The sequence below is a fragment of the Eumetopias jubatus genome, unplaced genomic scaffold (genome assembly GCF_037043125.1).
Source record: "Eumetopias jubatus isolate StellerSeaLion01/CBP00866 unplaced genomic scaffold, mEumJub1_p1.0 scaffold_3, whole genome shotgun sequence".
Lineage (NCBI taxonomy): Eukaryota > Metazoa > Chordata > Mammalia > Carnivora > Otariidae > Eumetopias > Eumetopias jubatus.
Genome location: NW_028274809.1, coordinates 110,440,385 through 110,460,183, shown reverse-complemented (window position 1 = coordinate 110,460,183; position 19,799 = coordinate 110,440,385). Strand labels below are relative to the sequence as shown.

The following is a 19,799-nucleotide window of genomic DNA, read 5'->3' as shown; positions in this document are numbered from 1 at the left end:
CATTTGTAGGAAATATATGACTTCTAAGTTTTTAGGCACCTAATAATATAGTCTAAAAATACATAAAGCAAAATCTGACAAAATCAGAAATGAAGATACCACAATATAGAAAAATATTTTAAACACAATTCCCTCTCAGTAACTAATAGAAAAACAAACAAAAACCACATAATTTGACCTAATGGCCTATATCTAATATCTACAGGATACAAAACCAAATGAAATGTTTACCAAAACTGATCACATTTGGGTCAACAAACTTCATACACCTGAAATCATACAGAAGAAATCCTCAAATCATAAAGGAACTGAGCTAGAAATTAGTAACAATATAACTAGAAAATTCCCATGTATTTGGATAAAACTTCTATATAACTCATGAGTCAAAGAAGAAATCATTGGAAACGAGAAATACATTGTACCAAATGACAAGGAAAATGCTACATATAAAATGTGTGGAACGCAGCCAAAGTTCTGCTGAGACAGAATCTGATCATTTCAAATGCATATATTAGAAAAGACTAAGAATCATGAACTAAACACCCATCTCAAGAAATTAGAAAAAAAATCAACAAATTAAAGAGGTAAGAAAAATAAAGAATAAATTAAACAGAAAAGAAACATACAGACAGGATGAAAAACATTAAAAGATGCTTCTTTAATTCTTAGTGAGGTGATAAAGGAAAATAAGCACAATAAACAATGTCAGGAATTTTTCTTTTTTTAAATCATCATATTTATTTATTTTTTATCAAGTACAGTGTTTCTGATAGGAATGCCCTTGGAAAAAGAAGAATTGATTTTTTTATAGATTTTTTTATTATGTTAATCACCATACATTACATCATTAGTTTTTGATGTAGTGTTCCATGATTCATTGTTTGCATATAACACCCAGTGCTCCATTCAGTACGTGCCCTCCTTAATACCCATCACCAGGCTAACCCATCCCCCCACTCCCCTCCCCTCTAGAACCCTCAGTTTGTTTTTCAGAGTCCATAGTCTCTCATGGTTCATCTCCCCCTCTGATGTCCTGCCCTTCATTTTTCCCTTCCTGCTATCTTCTTCTTCTTCCTTTTTTTTAAACATATAATGTCAGGAATTTTTAAGAGAGAAGACACCAGTATAGATGCTATGGGACTTTAAAAAGATAACTGGAGTGATGAAAGCATTCTGGCTCTTGATACACATTTTCTTTTTTGATACACATTTTCTAAAACAGATTATACAGTGTACTTACAATCTGAGCACGTCACTATATATAAATTATATTCAGTTTTTAAAAAATGAGAGGATAGTACAAGCAACTTCATGATTCTATGTTAGGAAATTTAGAGACAACAAAAAACACTGACAAAAGAAGTAAAAGAAAATGCCAACAGTCTCATAACTATTAAAGAAACTGAAATCATAATTTAAGCACAAAGCAATTAGAGGCTTCACTAGTGAATTCCACCAAACATTTAAGAAAGAAATAAAGCCAATTTTATAAAAACCAATTATAGGTAAATTAAAAAAAAAAAAAACGCAACCCAACTCATTTTATTAAATCTCAATACCAAAATCTTTTTTTTTAATATTTTACTTATTTATTTGAGAGAGAGAATGAGATAGAGAGAGCATGAGAGGGGGGAGGGTCAGAGGGAGAAGCAGACTCCCTGTTCAGCAGGGAGCCCGATGCGTGACTCGATCCTAGGACTCCAGGATCATGACCTGAGCTGAAGGCAGTCACTTAACCAACTGAGCCACCCAGGCACCCTCAATACCAAAATCTGACAGAAATGTTACTACAAGCCAATGTCACACAAAAACATAAGTGCAAAATTCTTAAACAAATACTCGCCCCCAAAATCCAGGACTATCTAAAAAAAATAATAAATCATAATCAAGTTGGATTATATAATTCAGGAATTATATTTAGGTATAAAATTAACTATATTTACAGAATAAAAGAAAATCGTATTATTTCAGCAGATGTCAAAAATTTACAGAATTTAACACAAGAGATCTTTTTTTTTAAGTATCAAAAAAGAACTAGAAGGAACTTCCTTAATGTGAATAAGAGGTATCTACAGAACATCTATAACAAACATACTTAGTGGTGAAATGCTGAATACTTTTATCATTTTGAGTCAAGAATGTCCACTATCAACATTTCTATTCAACATTATGGAAGTCCAGTAAATAGTGGAAGAAAAAAAATTTTTTTAATGTAAGATTGGAAAAGAAAAAGTAAAACTGCCATTATCTGTAGATATATGATGCTTACATATATACAAAAGATAAAAGTATATATACATATATATATATATATATATATATATTAGCAGGGTAGCTGAATACAACAAAGAACAAAAATCAATCACAATTCTAGATACCAGCAACAAACAGAAACAAAAGCTTTTAAAAATAACTCTAACAAAGATGTACAAGATCTCTATGAGGAAAACAATCTACATTATTGAGAGAAATTAAAACACAACCCACATATAAAATCCTAGCAAGTGTTTTTTTCCTTCTGAACTTGACAAGTTCGTCTGAAATGTATATGAGAAAATAAAAGACAAAGAATACTCTAAGACATTCTTCAAGAATGAGGTCGGAGGATTTGATTTACTGGGTATCATGACTTATTACAGAACTATAGTAATTGAGCGATTTGTAGTATGGACGTGAAGATAGACAAATAGACCAATCAAAAATTAGAAGACCCAGAAATGGATCCATACATACATGGGTACTTCATATCTGACAAAGATGGTATTATAGAGCAGTGCACTTCATTAAAGAAAAAAACTGATATAACTGTATATGTACATAAAAAGTGGAAGTTGAACTCTATCTCAAAAACAAATTCCTACTGGAATAATGATTTGAATGTGAAAGAAAAAAACAATAAAGCTCATATAAAAAAAAGTATCTTTGTAACTTTAATAGGGGTCAAAAAGCATTAACCATAACAGAAAATAATGACCAGTCTGACTACAAAAGATATCATTAAGAGAGTTAAAGTGGGAAATTTTGCAACATATATAACAAAGGATACACTATCAGTATATATAAAAGAATGCCCATAAATCAAGAAGAAAAATTTCAAACAACCCAAATACTTAAATAAGCATATCACAAAAGAGAATACCTAAATGGCCATAAACACACAAAATGGTACTCAACTTCATTATATTAATAATGGAAATGCAAAATAAAACCACAATGAGGAGCAACATCAGCAAAAAATGGTAGAGTAAGGAGATCTGAAAGTTCACCTCTCCATAAAAGCAGCCAAAAACATGATAAAAATAGAACCAACTTTTTTCAGAATTCTGGAAATTAACCAAAGGTTTGCAGCAACCTAAGGAGTAACTAAAAGTCAACAAAAAATGGTTGAATGTTGATAAGAACAGTGAATTTTGAGGCATCTGAACTACCCTATTCCTATTCTCCTGCTCCCCATCAGCCTCAAAAAATAACAGCCTGAACTCCCATATTGGAGGAAGGAGAACAAGGCTGGAGGTCTTTCAAGCTTCATTCCCAAAGCACAACCATTATTTAAAGATTGTACTATATAGGCCCGTTTATTCAATCTCAGTTGAACTTAACCCAATGATAGAAAGCTTCTCCTCAGCAGCACTTGAGGATTGTACTAAGCTTTCCAAGGCTGTCTAAAGTGGAGCAAAGAATATACTAAGCAAAATTCTTAACAGGAGAAACCAAAGAATTAGATATCCATAGAAGGCTTTGAAAAGAAAAGATATATTCCTGGGAAAACAGAAAGCCATGCACATGTATAAGGCTCTGAGCATGCTCAGTGGTGTGTGCATAAGCAAGAAAGACCTAATAAAGCCATAAGCTCTCATCTCTGGTTGATCCTGAGGCTCTATGCAACAAAGAATGTAGAGTTGTAAAATGCCTGGCTAACTGTTGAGGATGTGTCCCAACATGCACCCAGAGGCCGCTGGCAAAGAATGGAAGTCTTAGGGGTTCTGAACACTTAAGGAAATCACTGTCCAATTTTAGCTGACCACTAAGCTAATCAGGCAGACCAAAAATGCAGACTTTACAGAACTGGTTTAGAAGTCCAAAAACAAACAATTACTACCGCAATAGGCAGCAACAATAAAGCTTGGGGACGGGAGAAAGTCTGATTTCCAGAGTTGCCACACTATATTACCTGAAATTTTCAGTATTCAACAAAAATGGAGAGACATGCAAAATACCAAATATACAAAACCCATATACAGGGGTAAAAAGTAATCAATAGAAACTATACTTCTGGAGGCCTAGACATTGAATTTACAACACAAGGACTTTATATCAGGTACCTTAAATATGTTCAAATAGGAACAAAGGAAACCAAGTCTAACAGAACTAAAGGAAAGTATATTAATTAGTAATTAATATTATTAGTAGTAACTGGTATTATTAATTAGTATAAATAGTAAATGAGAGAATAAAGAGGTACAAATTATACAAAAGAAGCAAACAAAGTCTACTGTTGAAAAACACAATAATTTAAATGAAAATTCACTAGATGGGTTCAGCCACAGATTTGAGTAGCAGAAAAAATAATCAGGTCAACTGTAGATAAATCAATTGAGATTATCCAGTCTTAAGATTTTCCAGGAGCAGAAAGAAGAATGAAAAAAAATAAACAGAGTTCAGAGAACTGTGGGAAACCGTCAAATATATGAACACATTCAATGGGAGCCCCAAGAGGAGAGAAAAAGAGGCAGAAATAATAAAGAAATAAAACCTCCCAAACTTGATGAAAAACATTAACCTACACATTCAAGGAGTTCAATGAACTCCAAGTAGGATTAACTCAAAAGAGACCCAACCTAGCTACATCATAGTCAAAACTATCAAAAAAAAGACTGGAGATAGTGACTTGTCAGGTAAGGGATTCTCAAGATTAACAGCTAACTTCTCATCACAAAACATGGAGGCTAACAGTGTGTGGGACAATATATTCAAAGAAAAATATGAGAAAAAGAAAAAAATGATAAGAATTTTATATCCAGCAAAACTATCCATCAAAAACAATGAAGGAGAAAATTACCCCCAAGACTTTGTAGCTCCAGAGCCATCCTATCAGAAATACTAAAGGGAGACCTCTGGGTGAAATGAAAGGACACTAACCAGTAACTCAAATCTACATGAAGAAATAAAAAGCACCAGTAAAGGTATGTAGGTAAATATAAAAGATAATTATCAATGTATTTCTTATTTAGAGCTCCTTTTTCCTCCCTGGTTTAAAAACAGTTACAAACAGTAGTAATTATAAATCTGTGTTGATGGGCATATAATGTATCATACAATATATATACAATGTATCATACAAACTGTATGATAATAAAAGTATGGGAAGGAGGGGAACAAAGCTATATAGGAACAAAGTTTTTGTATACTACTGAAATTAAGTTGTTAGTAACCCAAACTAAATTGTCATAAGTTAAAGTGTTAATGATAATCAGCAGGACAACCACTGAGAAAATAACTCAAAAATATACAGTACAGGAAACAATGGAATTAAAATGACAGATGTAAATCCTACTTGATTAATAATTATAGAAAATGTAAGTGTAATAAACTCTCTAAATGAAAGCCACATAGGATGGTAGTTCACATATACCAAATTAACAGACTGACAGTGAGTACTGGTCAAAACACAGAGCAACAGGAATTCTTACATGGCTGGTGGGAGTATAAATTAGAACTTTGGAAAACTGTTTAGGATCATCTAATAAAGATAAACATACAAATCTGATGACTTGGTAATTCCACGTGTAGTTGTACACACAACTGAAATATGTGCACATGTGCATCAAGACAGTTGCATGAATGATCACAGCAGCATTATCCATGGAAGACAAAAATGGAAAACAACCCAAATGTAGTATAAACAAAACACAGTACCACTACACACAACAAAATGGATGGATTGCACAAACATAATGTTGAGCAAAAGAAATTAGATTCAGAAGAGTACAGCTTTTAAGATACAACTGAGGTAGTGAGAAAAAAAACAGGCAAAACTAAACTACAGTATTTAAGGATACACGTTCAAGTAGTAATTCTATAAAGAAAAGAATTGAGGTAATTACCACCAAAGTCAGGATGCTAGATACTTCTGTTAGAGAAGAAAGATGGCTGCTGGGATGCTAGTAATGTTCTATTTCTTGAACTGGATAGTGGTATATGGGCATTTACTTTGTGGTAATTCATTGATGCATATGAATATGTATATATCGGTATAATTTTGTTTTGTATGCTTTCCTTTATGGGTGCTATATATCACAATAAGTTTTAAAATGTTTAAGGCAGACTTAAGCAAAACAAAATATGTAAAACTAGGTATCTAAAACAAACTATTATCTCACTTCCAAAAATATTTAGCATTAATAAATTATTTGGTTAAACTTCTTTAAAAAAAAAAAAAACACCATGGAGAATGCAAGCTGGTGCAACCACTCCGGAAAACAGTATGGAGGTTCCTCAAAAAGTTGAAAATAGAGCTACCATACAATCCAGCAATTGCACTACTGGGTATTTACCCCAAAGATACAAATGTAGGGATCCTAAGGGGTACGTGCACCCCAATGTTTATAGCAGCCATGTCCACAATAGCCAAACTGTGGAAAAAGCCAAGATGTCCATCAACAGATGAATGGATAAAGAAGATGTGGTGTGTGTGTGTGTGTGTATATATATATATATACATATATATATATATATACACACACACACAATGGAATATTATGCAGCCATCAAAAGGAATGAGATCTTCCCATTTGTAACGACATGGATGGAACTGGAGGGTGTTATGCTGAGTGAAATAAGTCAATCAGAGAAAGACATGTATCATATGACCTCACTGATATGAGGAATTCTTAATCTCAGGAAACAAACTGAGGGTTGCTGGAGTGTGTGGGGGGTGGGAAGGAGGGGGTGGCTGGGTGACAGACCCTGGGGAGGGTATGTGCTATGGTGAGCGCTGTGAATTGTGCAAGACTGTTGAATCACAGATCTGTACCTCTGAAACAAATAATGCAATATATGTTAAGAAAAAAAAAAAAGAAGAAGAAGATAGCAGGAGGGGAAGAATGAAGGGGGGGAAATCGGAGGGGGAGACGAACCATGAGATACGATGGACTCTGAAAAACAAACTGAGGGTTCTAGAGGGGAGGGGGGTGGGGGGATGGGTTAGCCTGGTGATGGGTATTAAAGAGGGCACGTTCTGCGTGGAGCACTGGGTGTTATGCACAAACAATGAATCATGGAACACTACATCAAAAATTAATGATGTAATGTATGGTGATTAACATAACAATAAAAAATTTAAAGAAAAAAAAACCACCAGGTTAGAAAAAAAAACAAAACACAAAAAACACCATAGTTTCTGACATAGGAAAAAAAGGAGGGATGCCTGGGTGGCTCAATTGGTTAAGCGTGGGCCTTCAGTTCAAGTCATGACCCCAAGGTCCTGGGATTGAGTCCCACATCAGGCTCCTTCCTCGGCGAGGAGCCTGCTTCTCCCTCTGCCTGCTGCTCCCCCTGCTTGTGATCTTTCTCTCTCTCTCTCTGACACATAAATAAAATCTTTAAAAAAAGAAAAGAAAAAGAAAAAAAGGGAAATTGTGAGACTATCTACTGTGAATCTTTGCTAATTAGTTCCTAAAAAGAAACAAATTGCTCCTAGCAGGCAGAGAAACAAATTTATCAAACAAGATAACTTGGGTGCAAAATTAAAAGATACGGTAATGGTTTGAAGAGGCAGCATCCTCCTTCCATCTCCCTTCCAAACTCACATCAGGCCTACGACATTTTTCACTAGTATGTCTTCTCTTGAGGATAAAAATGTCACACACACACACACACACACACACACACACACCACAATTCCTTTCCATGAAGAAACAAAACATTGTCCCAACGGAGGAGAGAATTGAGAGGAAAATAAAAATTTAATTCCTGACACAATATTGCATACCCATCACTGAAAGTGTTAACCAAAAAAAATAGCCACTTACTTGATCAAGATTTGAAAGGCTGTTAGGATCCTGACTCAGACCTTGGTACTGTCCCCTGAGTCTGTCACCAGCAGCTATTTTCCTAAACTTCTTCAGATCCACGACATATAGTGCACTGGATAGAGAAGAACTACTTGTTATAACCATGGATTGTGGCAGAAAAAGTAACCTCGCTGAATAATGTTCACCAGGTAAACATCCTGGCCTCTCTTTGAGAAAGTAAACTGTGGCCTCAGTGTGGAGCTCAGGGTCAGTATGTGCTCCTTCAAAGATGGCTCAGGAAATTATTGCAAAACCCATATTCTGCCACCACAAGCTCACTTTGTCACTTTCCCTTATTAAATTGCCTTCCTTATTTAGCTACCTTAAATCTCTGACAAACGAAAACTTCTACCAAATGTCAGCAGATTAGGTAATAAAAGCTAACCATCAGTCAAAGATATCCTGATGATGTCTTAAATGCTGCAGGGAAAAAAACCCCCAAGGTTACAGATCTTCTGGACCAAGAGCATTAACTGATGACAAAGAACTCACCAAACCCCAACATTTATCTCTGTAAATAAATGCTGCTACCTACACGTCCCCAGACCTTCCAGATCTTCCAAACCACACTCGGCCCAGAGCAGATAATGTAATGTTACACAGTTCATCCTAGGAGTTCTACTTCTAGGAATTTGTCCTACAGATATATTTGAAACATACTAAATGATGTATTTAATTACTCACTGCAACACTGTATGACACAGCAAAATGCCATAAATAACATATATACTGGAATAATACGTAGACGTAAAAAGGAAGGTCTCTCTCTCAGCACACTGATGTAAGATCTACTAGAGATATTAAATAAAGCAAGGCACAAAACTGTAAGTATGATGGTATATTTTGTGTAAAAAAAGAAGTTCAGTTGTTAATGTAAGAATCAAGAAACTCTGGAAGGACATATAGTAAATTAATAAAGTAGGTTATCTGTTGTACAAATGGGAACTGCGTAGAAGACAGAAAGGACTTGGGAAGATTATTTTTCACAGCAAATTTTCATAATTTTTATTTTTGAACCATGTTAGTTTATTACCTGTTCACAAATTCAAATATGTAAAATAAATTCTTTAAGAAAAGAAAATCAAACAACACTGAGAGTACTCCTTTTTCAATACCTGATATGATACTTTCGCCCAGCCAAATGACTGGCCCAGTACCCTGATTTCCAGAACCGGTAGCCATCCATTTCTTTTCGGCTGTCACAGAAAGGAGTATAGCCATAAGGAGCACCATCCAAATTGAAATCTCTTAACTCTTTCAGATCTGTTCGTACAATCTGGAAAAAAGATCACAAGTCATTTGTTTTGTTTTGTTTGTTTTAGAGGGAGGGAGGCGAAGAGGGAGAGGAAGAGAGAGAATCTTAAATAGGCTTCATGCCCAATGCAGAGCCTGACACGGGGCTCCATCTCACAATGCTGAGATCATGACCTGAGCCAAAATCAAGAGTCAGACACTTAACCAACTGAGCCACCTAGTCACCCCACAAGTCATTTGTTAAAAAGCCATGCAGATAGCAGTTTTCTTAAAATACAGACTGCCTCACTGAAACATTACAGAGGGCAGCTCTGAGGTTAATGGCACAGGCTCCAGTGGTAGACCCAGTCTGAGCCTGGATTCTTACACTGATTAGCTGACTGCCTTCACTAAAAAGTAAGACACTTGGCCTAGTGCTTGGCACACAGTATTCTAAGTATTCAAAAAGGTAGAAATAAAACAGATTGACACTACTTAGCCTCTCTGTGACTGAGTTTCCTCATGTGTAAAACGGAGACTTCACAGGATTACATGAATCAGTATGTGGACAGCTGTGTAAAGATGCCTGACACACAGCAAGTACTCAACAAGGAGTAAGTGTGCTTATATTAGAATCCAGAAAGCATGCTTTAGGTCAAGCCAGCTGTGATACAGTGAGTCTGATGAGGCAGGTAATTCCAAAGAGGTGGATGAAGCCTCTGGCCACATGACTTTTGCACATATTATATATCACTTCCATTCAGATGATTACCTCAGGTTTCAGCCAGGTCAGGGGAAGGTTGTAAAGGACAACTATATTCACACTTTTTGAGTTTGTATGGTCTGAAACCACAGTGTGTTCCTTTTAGGTCAAATCTTGACAGGAGGAAGAATATCTGAAGAGTTCCAAATTATCAAGGCAGGCATCTATCTACTAAAGTTTCCCCTCTCTTAACCATGTCAATAACTCCTAGCTTTTGGGCAAATAATTGGAGATAATGGCAAGCATTATTAAACCTCAATCTTCCAGTTTCTAGTTTGTATGTTAAATGAATTAAGAAACAAAACTGCATACATGATATAATCACAACTGTGTAAAAGAGGCATAGAAAAAAAGATGAAAAGGAAATACTTCAAATGCAAATTTTAAAAGTGATCACATCTGAGTGTAACTTTCCATATATTCTAAATAATGTAAGCATGTATTTTTCTTTAACTAGAAAAATAAAATCATTTAAAAAGGAGAAGGAGGGGCGCCTGGGTGGCTCAGTCATTAAGCATCTGCCTTCGGCTCAGGTCATGATCCCAGGGTCCTGGGATTGAGCCCCACATTGGGCTCCCTGCTCAGCGGGAAGCCTGCTTCTCCCTCTCCCACTCCCCCTGCTTGTGTTCCCTCTCTCACTGTCTCTCTGTCAGATAAATAAAATCTTTAAAAATAAAATAAAAAGGAGAAGGAAGTCTAATGCCTTTAATACGAACTGTTTTTGTTTTGTTTTAAGATTTTATTTATTTATCTGATAGAGAGAAAGACAGAAGGAGAGGGAACACAAGCAGGTCTCCCACTGAGCAGGGAGCATGATGCGGGGCTTGAAGCCAGGACCCCAGGATCATGTCCTGAGCTGAAGGCAGAGGCTTAACGACTGAGCCACCCAGGCGCCCCAATATGAACTGTTTAAATCTGGCTTGTAAGAGCTTACCTGATCAGCATCCACAAACAGGAATTTGTCAACAACTAGTGGGAAGAGCACATCCAGGAAGAGGATCTTGTAACCCCAGATGATGCGCTGTTTCTCAGTCTGTTGATGAAGCCACCGAGGCCATTTGTATTGAACAAGCTCATATTGGAAATTGTATTCATTTGCCATATAAGGTATGAACTCCTATTTTTGGACATAGAAAACAACAAACGACCACTTACTTTGATGAAGAAAATCAACTCGATAATTTAAGTCAGCCATCATGATTATGGCACAAGTAAAACACATTTACCATAACAGTGGTCTAATAACAGAAATCTGACCCTGACTCACCTGTGACTACATAAAAAAAAACAGAGAATAACTTGTATTGTGCTTTCTAATTAAACTATAATATACATGCTCAGAGGAAGAGAATGTTATTTCATCAAAACAAAAGATAACAGATTTTCCTCCAATGTTATCCAAGCTTCAAACAGGTTATAATTTTGTGTTTGGTTTTATAATGACTATTCCTCCAAAATAATCCATCTGGAATGAACATAGAAATATGCAACTAGGGGCGCCTGGCTGGCTTAAATGGAAGAGCATGCGACTCTTGATCTTGGGGTTGTCAGTTCGAGCCCCACGGTGGGTGAAGAGATTACTTAAATAAATAAACCAACAAACAAAAATATATGCAACTGAAGAAGGGAAACCTAATTAAAAGGAAAAATTTTAAATCATACAAATAATACTGAAGCAGTAAAAAAGTATATTATACCATACATATCTCCTTAATAAGAATCCTTTCCTTTCTCCTGAGGAACAAACCTTAAATGTGGGAGACAAATAATTCTTCAAGAACCAGAATTTCACAGGAGTCTTGGTATTCTTCAGTACTGACAGCATCATTATACTGTCAAACAAAAGCAAATAATAATCAATAATAATTTTCCAATGCTTTTTAATCTCAATGAAATCAAATAGAGTCAATCACGAGACTGCTGAATGTTCTTCATGGCAGAGCAAATTGATGGCAAAGAGAGACCCTTAGTAATGGAAAATGGAAAACTGCACTTATTATAAAGTTATCACTGCATGGAAAAGAAAGAGTATTCCTCACCCATAAAGATATTCCTGATAAAGGCAAATGTTTTAATCATGTTACATCTTTAAATAAACTGCTTCATGAACTGCTATCTTAATTATGATACAAATGAATAATGGAGGTTGTGGTTCACTGATTACAGGGCTCTGAAAAGAAAACCTGTAAGGCCACAGGAGCTCTGTGTCCCTGCACTGCCCCCCACAGCCTCAACTGGAGACCCTGCCAGGGAGGAGAGCAGAGAGAGGTTGGGGAATAGCAAATGGCTATAGCGTCAGGATTTCCTAACTTCGAAAACATACAAAAACAAACTGAGTCACGGAATTGAATTAAATTGAGTTACCAACATTTGACATTAACTGTTTTACAGGTCAGTTACTTCTTGGAAATGGGAGGCCTGAAACTGAGTAAAATGACAGTTTAATTATTTGCCATACTAGATTCGTCATGGAAAATTAAAAGTAAAATGAACCCTGGCATTAGGAAAGTCACTCTCAAGCAAAGGAGCATATTCATAGCCAAGCCTTCCCCTGGCAGCCACTGCATCAACCAGCCCAAGGCTGTCACCTCTCTTTGGCCCTGGCTGTGTGACCTCAGGCAAGTTCCTTCACCCTCTGAATCTGTCTATAAAACAGAGGTGTTCTTCTGTGAGAACTAAGATCACTCCTGGCTCTAAACTCCTATGAATCTTTGGAAGGCAGGTCCATGGCCCTACTCCACTTCTATTCTCTGTGTTAACCTCCTAATTTCTGATTTAAGCAATGCTTGGTGGCCAATAAACACCACTATTTATAATGTGCATGCAGTAGTATTAAAGGTATATAGCCTTGTGATATCCACAAGATGCATTTATTATACAGCCAGACTTCATGAGATAGGCAGATCAAAACAAATATAATTATATATTCACAATCTTCAGAGTGCTTCAGATACACAGAAGCATAATGGACAGAATCCCGTAAAACATTTACTCTTTAAATAAGAATACTGTGACAAACCCATTCGTATATACTGAAATAATCAACACAACTAACCGAAGAAATCTTTCATAGAGATGACCAGATGCCACGGAAAAAATATTAATTATGTCATCTTTATCTTGTTTCACTTCCTCAGTCTTCTGTCCTCCCGTAAAGCCCCTATAATAATAAAGATAAAAACAAGAACACTTGAAATGCTGGTACAGACACACAGCCCTTTAAGGGGAGAGCTACAGAGATGTGTTTCCCATGCCCATTCCTTCCCTAGGGGTGATGCAGGAGAGGCCGGTGAAGCATCCGCTGGCGCCCTGAGAGGGCACAAGGCAACCAAGCCACCATAGGGGAAAGAGAAGGATGCTGCCTGCAGGGTACTGCATAGCTTCAGGAATACACTGAACAGAGGCAATTCCACAGAACATGATCCGCTCAATGGGAAGTAAACTGAACTCTCCGCAAGGCAGGCACAACCCAATGAGAGTCAAGAAGTAACTTCCGCACAAGGGGACGTTAACCTCCTTCACTCAGTCAGTGGAAAACACTCATCTACTCTAAATAGAAGTGCAAGATGTGGTGGCAGAGTGCAGACTCTGAAAGGCCCAGATAGGATTCTTATACTCAAAAGAAGGGAGGGATGGTGCTTATATCTCAGTTTTTCCTTAAAAGATACTATTTTTTTTAATGATGCCAATTTACCATTTGAAGGAGTCCCAAAATCCAGATTCATTCTCATTAGTTCCATCACTCAGCAAGTCTTCATTTACCATATCTGCCTTCTTCTGAACCTGCAACCATATGCGAGGAGTGCTGTCAACAATAGGGAATGAATTCTCCCACAAGCACAACAATCCACCCAGAGTCTAGACAAGTTCAATACAATGATCTTCAACATATCACATTAAAACTTCAGGTGATGAGCCAGCAACCTCTCTTAATTAGATAATAACCGTTTTTACTTTGAAAAATGGTCAAAGAACCTCAAATTCAACTATGTAGGAAACAGAGTCTAAGCAAAACTAGAAACCTAATCCACCAAACTGACAGCTGGTTTTCCAGGGGTAGAGTGCAGGCCACATGAGCGCTGTCAGGAAGAAGTCACTTCACATCATGGCCTGTTTTTAGGATTAACCAGGATAAAGATGGGTTGAATCTTCTCAACAACATAGGGACCAGTTTTCTGCTCAATCATGTGTGGTCTGCTTTAGATTTTACTGTGTGTAATGATTATTTATTCCATAATACCTTTTACTTGAATTTAAGGCACTAAGAACTTCAAAATTCTGAGAAGTGAAAAGAAATGAAATAGGGCTACCAATTATTATTGTCATTGAAATTTTCACTGGCATTCTTCCCAATTTTCTGAGAAAAGTCATCAATAATAATGTGAACGATGGCTATGTAAGCAAAACAGTATCTGTGAAAACACTTCATGTAAAATGAGACTTGTATTGCTCAGAGATTACCTAAAAGGTGCAATCTCTCAGTTGAAGAAAACCACAAATGTGTATTTACAAAAGACATCTTACATTTAAAGAAGTATTCTGGGGTGCCTGGGTGGCTCAGCTGGCTGAAGTGTCTGACATGTCAGGTCATGATCTCAGGGTGGTGAGAACAAGCCCCACATCGGTCTCCACACTGGGCATGGAGCCTGCTTAGGAGACTCTCTTTCTCTTTCTCTCTCCCTCTCTCATCTCACCCCGACCCTGCCCCTCATGATCTCTCTCTCCCTCTCTCAAAAAAAAAAAAAAAAGGCATTCCAATAAACACTAAAATTCCAAAGGTGAATTAAAGTCTTAAGCTGGTTTTTCTTCCCCCCAGCTTTACTGATATAATTATTGACAAACAACACTGTATAAATTGAAGGTGTACAATGTGATGATTTGATATGCATAAATATTGTAAAATGACCACAGTGACAGCATTATCAGTTAATACATCCACCTATTTCTAGATAAGAGCTACTGAATGCCAGAATACTGCTACTTTCACCCTCTATTAGAGTGGCTGCCTTAGTATTACCAAACTCACCTTCACTTTAATAATTTTGCTCTTGAAGTTGTTGAGAACAACAACAACTTCATCAGCATCAGGAGGAGAATCTGTACCATCGTGGCTTAGAGAGAAAAGAAACGGAAAGAATAAGACAGACATTACAAATCACAATTCTCAAAATACAGTAAGTGGTCTGACATCAATCTGCCATATTTGTCCATCATCTTTATCATAAAGGAGTTTTCCAGAACAAATTATTTTCTCACAACCTACAGGAAGTCCCTTCAAGCTACACAGAAGCGCTTGTCAGAATCTCTGTCCTTCAAACACTGAACATTCTAGTCACAACCCAAACTTCCTTCTTGAGACTCCTCTTTAAATTACCTTTCACAGAGTAAGAGGCTCCCAGTGCTGGCAAGCGCATGATGAGCACTTAATCAACACCTGTATTCACAAAGTCTGAGCCAAGTTCAGTATCAGCAATAAAGGACTGCCCAGGAGCATGAGCCACTCTGCACCATCACCAGAAACACATCACTTCTACTCTTTCATGGACAAGTAACAAAGCATGGCTCTACTTCAGAGTTCTGAAAAGGCATCTACTCTATCCTTCTGCCTGGAGGCACACAATCAGCCAACTCTAGGCCCTGTACTCAATCTGGTGCCCATATTCTGGAGAAAGAACTATAACAAGCTCTATTTGCAGGGAGGGCTGGGGCAGAACAGGAAACATTTAAAGTTAAAAATAAGATATCCCCACTCAACTGTAATTCCTAAAATTTCCAGGCACCAATTTTCAAGGTGTTAAGTGCAGAAAGCCATGATAAAATATGAGTTCACTGCATTCATTCACTGTCATCCAGCATAAAGCAGAGTTCTCAGGCAAGGTAAGATTCTGATGGGGAAGCATGAAACACTACAGAGTCTGGAAATATCCAAGACGAAGGGAACTCTAGACAGTAGAAAGAGAGGAGGACTCCACACTCTTGGGAAGGGGGTTAGAGCAGCCAGGGAAAGGGCACACGGAAGGGATGGGGTTTAGAAGAACAAGTAAACTTCTTATGATAGGATTAAATTCTGCAAAACCGTATTTAGAAAAACATTATTTGGAAGAAAACATGGTATTTACAATAAATATGTTATTATAATACAGCTTCAAGAAACCACGCTGCTCTATAGATCCTATAGAACTAAGATGACACAAGAGGGTGTTTTAAATACCCTGTAATGGAAATTACTCCCTAAAAATTGACATAAACTCTCTTCACATTGCTTAAAACTAATTTAAATTGTGTTAAACAGAATTTAGATTACACCTTTTAAAAGGCAGTATAATATTTTTGTTTCCCCCTTTAATTTTTTAGCCAACATATAGTACATCATTAGTTTTTGATGTAGTGTTCAACGATTCATTAGTTGTGCATAAACCCAGTGCTTATCACCACATGTGCCCTCCTTAATACCCATCACCTGGTTACCCCATTCCCTGACTCCCCTCCCTTCTGTAACCCTCAGTTTGTTTCCTGGAATCCAGAGTCTCTCATGGTTTGTCTCCCTCTCTGATTTCGTCCCATTCAGTTTTCCCTCCCTTCCTCTATGGTCCTCCATGCTTTTCCTTACACTCTACATATGAGTGAAACCATGCTCATGGATTAGAAGAATAAACAGTTAAAATGTCTATGCTGCCCAGAGCAATCTACACTTTCAATGCAATCCCTATCAAAATACCATCGACATTTTTCACAGAGCTGGAACAAACAATCCTAAAATTTGTATGGAACCAGAAAAGATCCCGAATCACAGGGGTATGATGAAAAAGAAATCCAAAGCTGGGGGCATCACAATGCCTGACTTCAAGCTATATTACAAAGCTGTGATCACCAAGACAGCATGGTATTGGCAAAAAAAACAGACACATATATCAGTGGAACAGAACAGAGACCCCAGAAATGGACCCTCAACTCTATGGTCAACGAATCTTCAACAAAGCAGGAAAGAATATGCAATGGAAAAAAAGTCTCTTCGATAAATGGTGCTGGGAAAATTGGACAGTCACATACGCAGAAGAACGAAACTGGACCACTCTCTTACACCATATACAAAGATAAACTCAAAATGGCAGTATAATTTTTTTAAACTAATAGGCAGCCATAGCAAACCTGAAGGCAAAAACCTGGTGACTGACGAAATGCTCTGGAAGTACTTCCATACTACCACAGACCAAGAAAGCCAGTGCTAGCACCAAGATTTCATGGCCAAAGCTTACATCTACTGTGTACCTGCAATTCACCCAGGGTCAAGAAATACACTGTCTATGTAGAAAAGTTTGAATGTTATTCGTTTCTTTTCTCCTTTCTTGAAATGACTCAATTTCTCATCTGCCTATGGTTTTCATCACAGTGAAAGAATAATCTGATTCTGAGATGCTGTTAGCACAAAGGAAAGACTAAAGAGTGAAACTTGACTATACTTACTAGTATTTATACCACTTATTGCCCAATCATACCCTGACAATTCTTCTATACTCAATTTCCCGGAAAAGCATTGTTTCATCACACATAAATTAAATCCTTATTCCCTGGCTAACTGCCTGTGTAGTACCCAACTTAAGCTGATTCTCTGTAAAATGTTCTGGAAGAAAAGCACCTACATCACTTAATCCTACCTGTAGATTCTATAAATATCTTCAGACCGACCCTTCCTTAGTCTGAGAATCCAAGCTCCCGGGTTGGCTTTTAACTGAAAGTAGCCCTAAGTAAGAAGAAAGACAAAGAAACATCAAAATGCTGTTTCTGAGGGACAGTTATTTCCTTTTCTGAAATATCACTCATATTTTAAATAAAAGTTATAATTTCAGTGCAATTCTTAAAAAAAAAAAAAGAAAGAAAGAAATCTACCCATTTGAAACACTAGCAAAATACAGACCAGTGAAGCCAAGAAGAGGGTTCTTGATCTGTAAGTGAGTGAAGGATCAGTGCATCATGTGTGAACAAGCTAAAAACCTCCAAAGCCAAGAAAAAATGCTGTCAGCTCTTAAGCAATGCATTTGCAGGGGCCAATTTGATTAGAACAGAATATTCAGAATATCCTAGCATTTTTTTTAGGCTAACATGTAATTCCAATCTGTAAGTTTAACTTTCGATTTTTATATTGACCAAATTCAGTCAGTCATGAATTTTAATCTCACTCATGTCCAGAATGCAAACTGTTCATCATAAACTGTAGTGCCCAAATTAACATGACTCAATGCCACCACCTTATGTACTGATTATTTACCAGATTGGCCATAACAATGGTATCCACAATGACTGGGTTGGCTGAAGTTCCTAATGTAAACTGCAGTCCTCGTGGGGGCTGGCCTGTGGTGATGTCATAGCAGTGACCTTCCAGTAAGAGGTACTCCAGCTCATACTCAGCAGCCACCACACTATCCACCTGCAAGAGCAGAATTAAATCACTTGAAAATTACTCAGCAATAAAAAGAAGCAAACTGTTGAGACATGCAACATGGATTTCAAATGCATTGTACAAAGTGAACAAAGCCAGATGTAAAGGGCTGCATACTGTACAGTCATATTTCTAAGAAATTTAAGGAAAGGCAAAACTATAGTGACAGAATGGGGAGGGGACTGCCTGCAAAGGGACACAAGAGAACTTTCTGGGGTGATGGAAATGCTCTGTATCTTGATTGTGCAAGGAGGTTTTGTACAGATGTACAGATGAGAGGATGAGGCTGTCATCTAGGAAGTAATATTGGGAAAACCATGTAAAACACACTGCCAAAAGAATGAACTGATCTAGGGGCACCTGGGTGGCTCAGTCATTAAGCGTCTGCCTTTGGCTCAGGTCATAATCCCAGGGTCCTGGGATCGAGCCCCACGTCAGGTTGGCTCCCCGCTCCGTGGGAAGCCTGCTTCTCCCTCTCCCACTCGCCCTGCTTGTGTTCCCTCTTTGACTATGTCTGTCAAATAAATAAAATCTTAAAAAAAAAAAAAAATGAACTGATCTAAAAGCTAAAGAAGATAACAAAGAAACAATGAGAAACAGCAGAGAAAAACATAAATTCATCTTGGCCTACAGGATATAGCTGAAAATACTACTGCCGTTCTAAAGGCAAATATCCAAAATGTATGCGATGACTCCATAATGGCACAAAACCATTCATGTTCCACATCAACTGCCTAAATTATTATTGATTCCTTACAGAAAATACGATATAATTGCAAGGTATTGGGGCAGCTTGGCTTTAGTTAATTAAAGGCTTTTTATCCCAGGCTGGTTCACACTTGGCTCTGTAATCCTATCTAATGTTAATAACACACTATTTGGAGCTTAATATGTTACTGCAACACTAAATTCCAAAAGCGTAATAATAAAAGCTAAGGGCTAAACCTCCACACGCTCACCAAGTCCCAGGCTCTATGTTTTCAGCAGATACAGAGAAAGCAGAGAAAGTCTAGGAAAGAGCAGCAAAAACTCTAAGGACATGGAAGAGAGCTGCTCTGCATCTGTTCTGTGCCTCCTTACGCTGCTCTTTAGTGCTTTCTGTGGCCATCTTACTATCTCCGAAGCAAAAGTTGGTTCTTCAAGGGCAAAGACATCATTTCCTGTTTGTTAACAAACTTGGTGGACAGGTTTGAGGTGGGGAATAAGGCAAGTGTGTACACACACTCTCCCCTAACTTAGCATTCTTGGGATGTAAAGAATCATGGAATTCTTCTTTACCCTTATGAAAAGAAGG

The 19,799-nt window shown here is 37.3% G+C and overlaps 1 protein-coding gene across 2 annotated transcripts in view; it reads right to left on the bottom strand.

Moving 5' to 3' along the window:
- The window catches only part of UGGT1 (UDP-glucose glycoprotein glucosyltransferase 1), a 110,954-nt gene that overhangs the window by 9,209 nt on the left and 81,946 nt on the right, over positions 1-19,799 (bottom strand). For both annotated transcript variants that reach the window (XM_028101260.2, XM_028101261.2), the window contains 9 exons: positions 18,335-18,493; positions 17,724-17,809; positions 15,095-15,179; positions 13,763-13,851; positions 13,124-13,228; positions 11,816-11,900; positions 11,003-11,185; positions 9,188-9,348; positions 8,031-8,145 (listed from right to left, as the gene is read on the bottom strand). In XM_028101260.2, the coding sequence (XP_027957061.1) occupies positions 8,031-8,145; positions 9,188-9,348; positions 11,003-11,185; positions 11,816-11,900; positions 13,124-13,228; positions 13,763-13,851; positions 15,095-15,179; positions 17,724-17,809; positions 18,335-18,493 (1,068 nt within the window). The remainder of the gene's footprint in view (positions 1-8,030; positions 8,146-9,187; positions 9,349-11,002; positions 11,186-11,815; positions 11,901-13,123; positions 13,229-13,762; positions 13,852-15,094; positions 15,180-17,723; positions 17,810-18,334; positions 18,494-19,799) is intronic.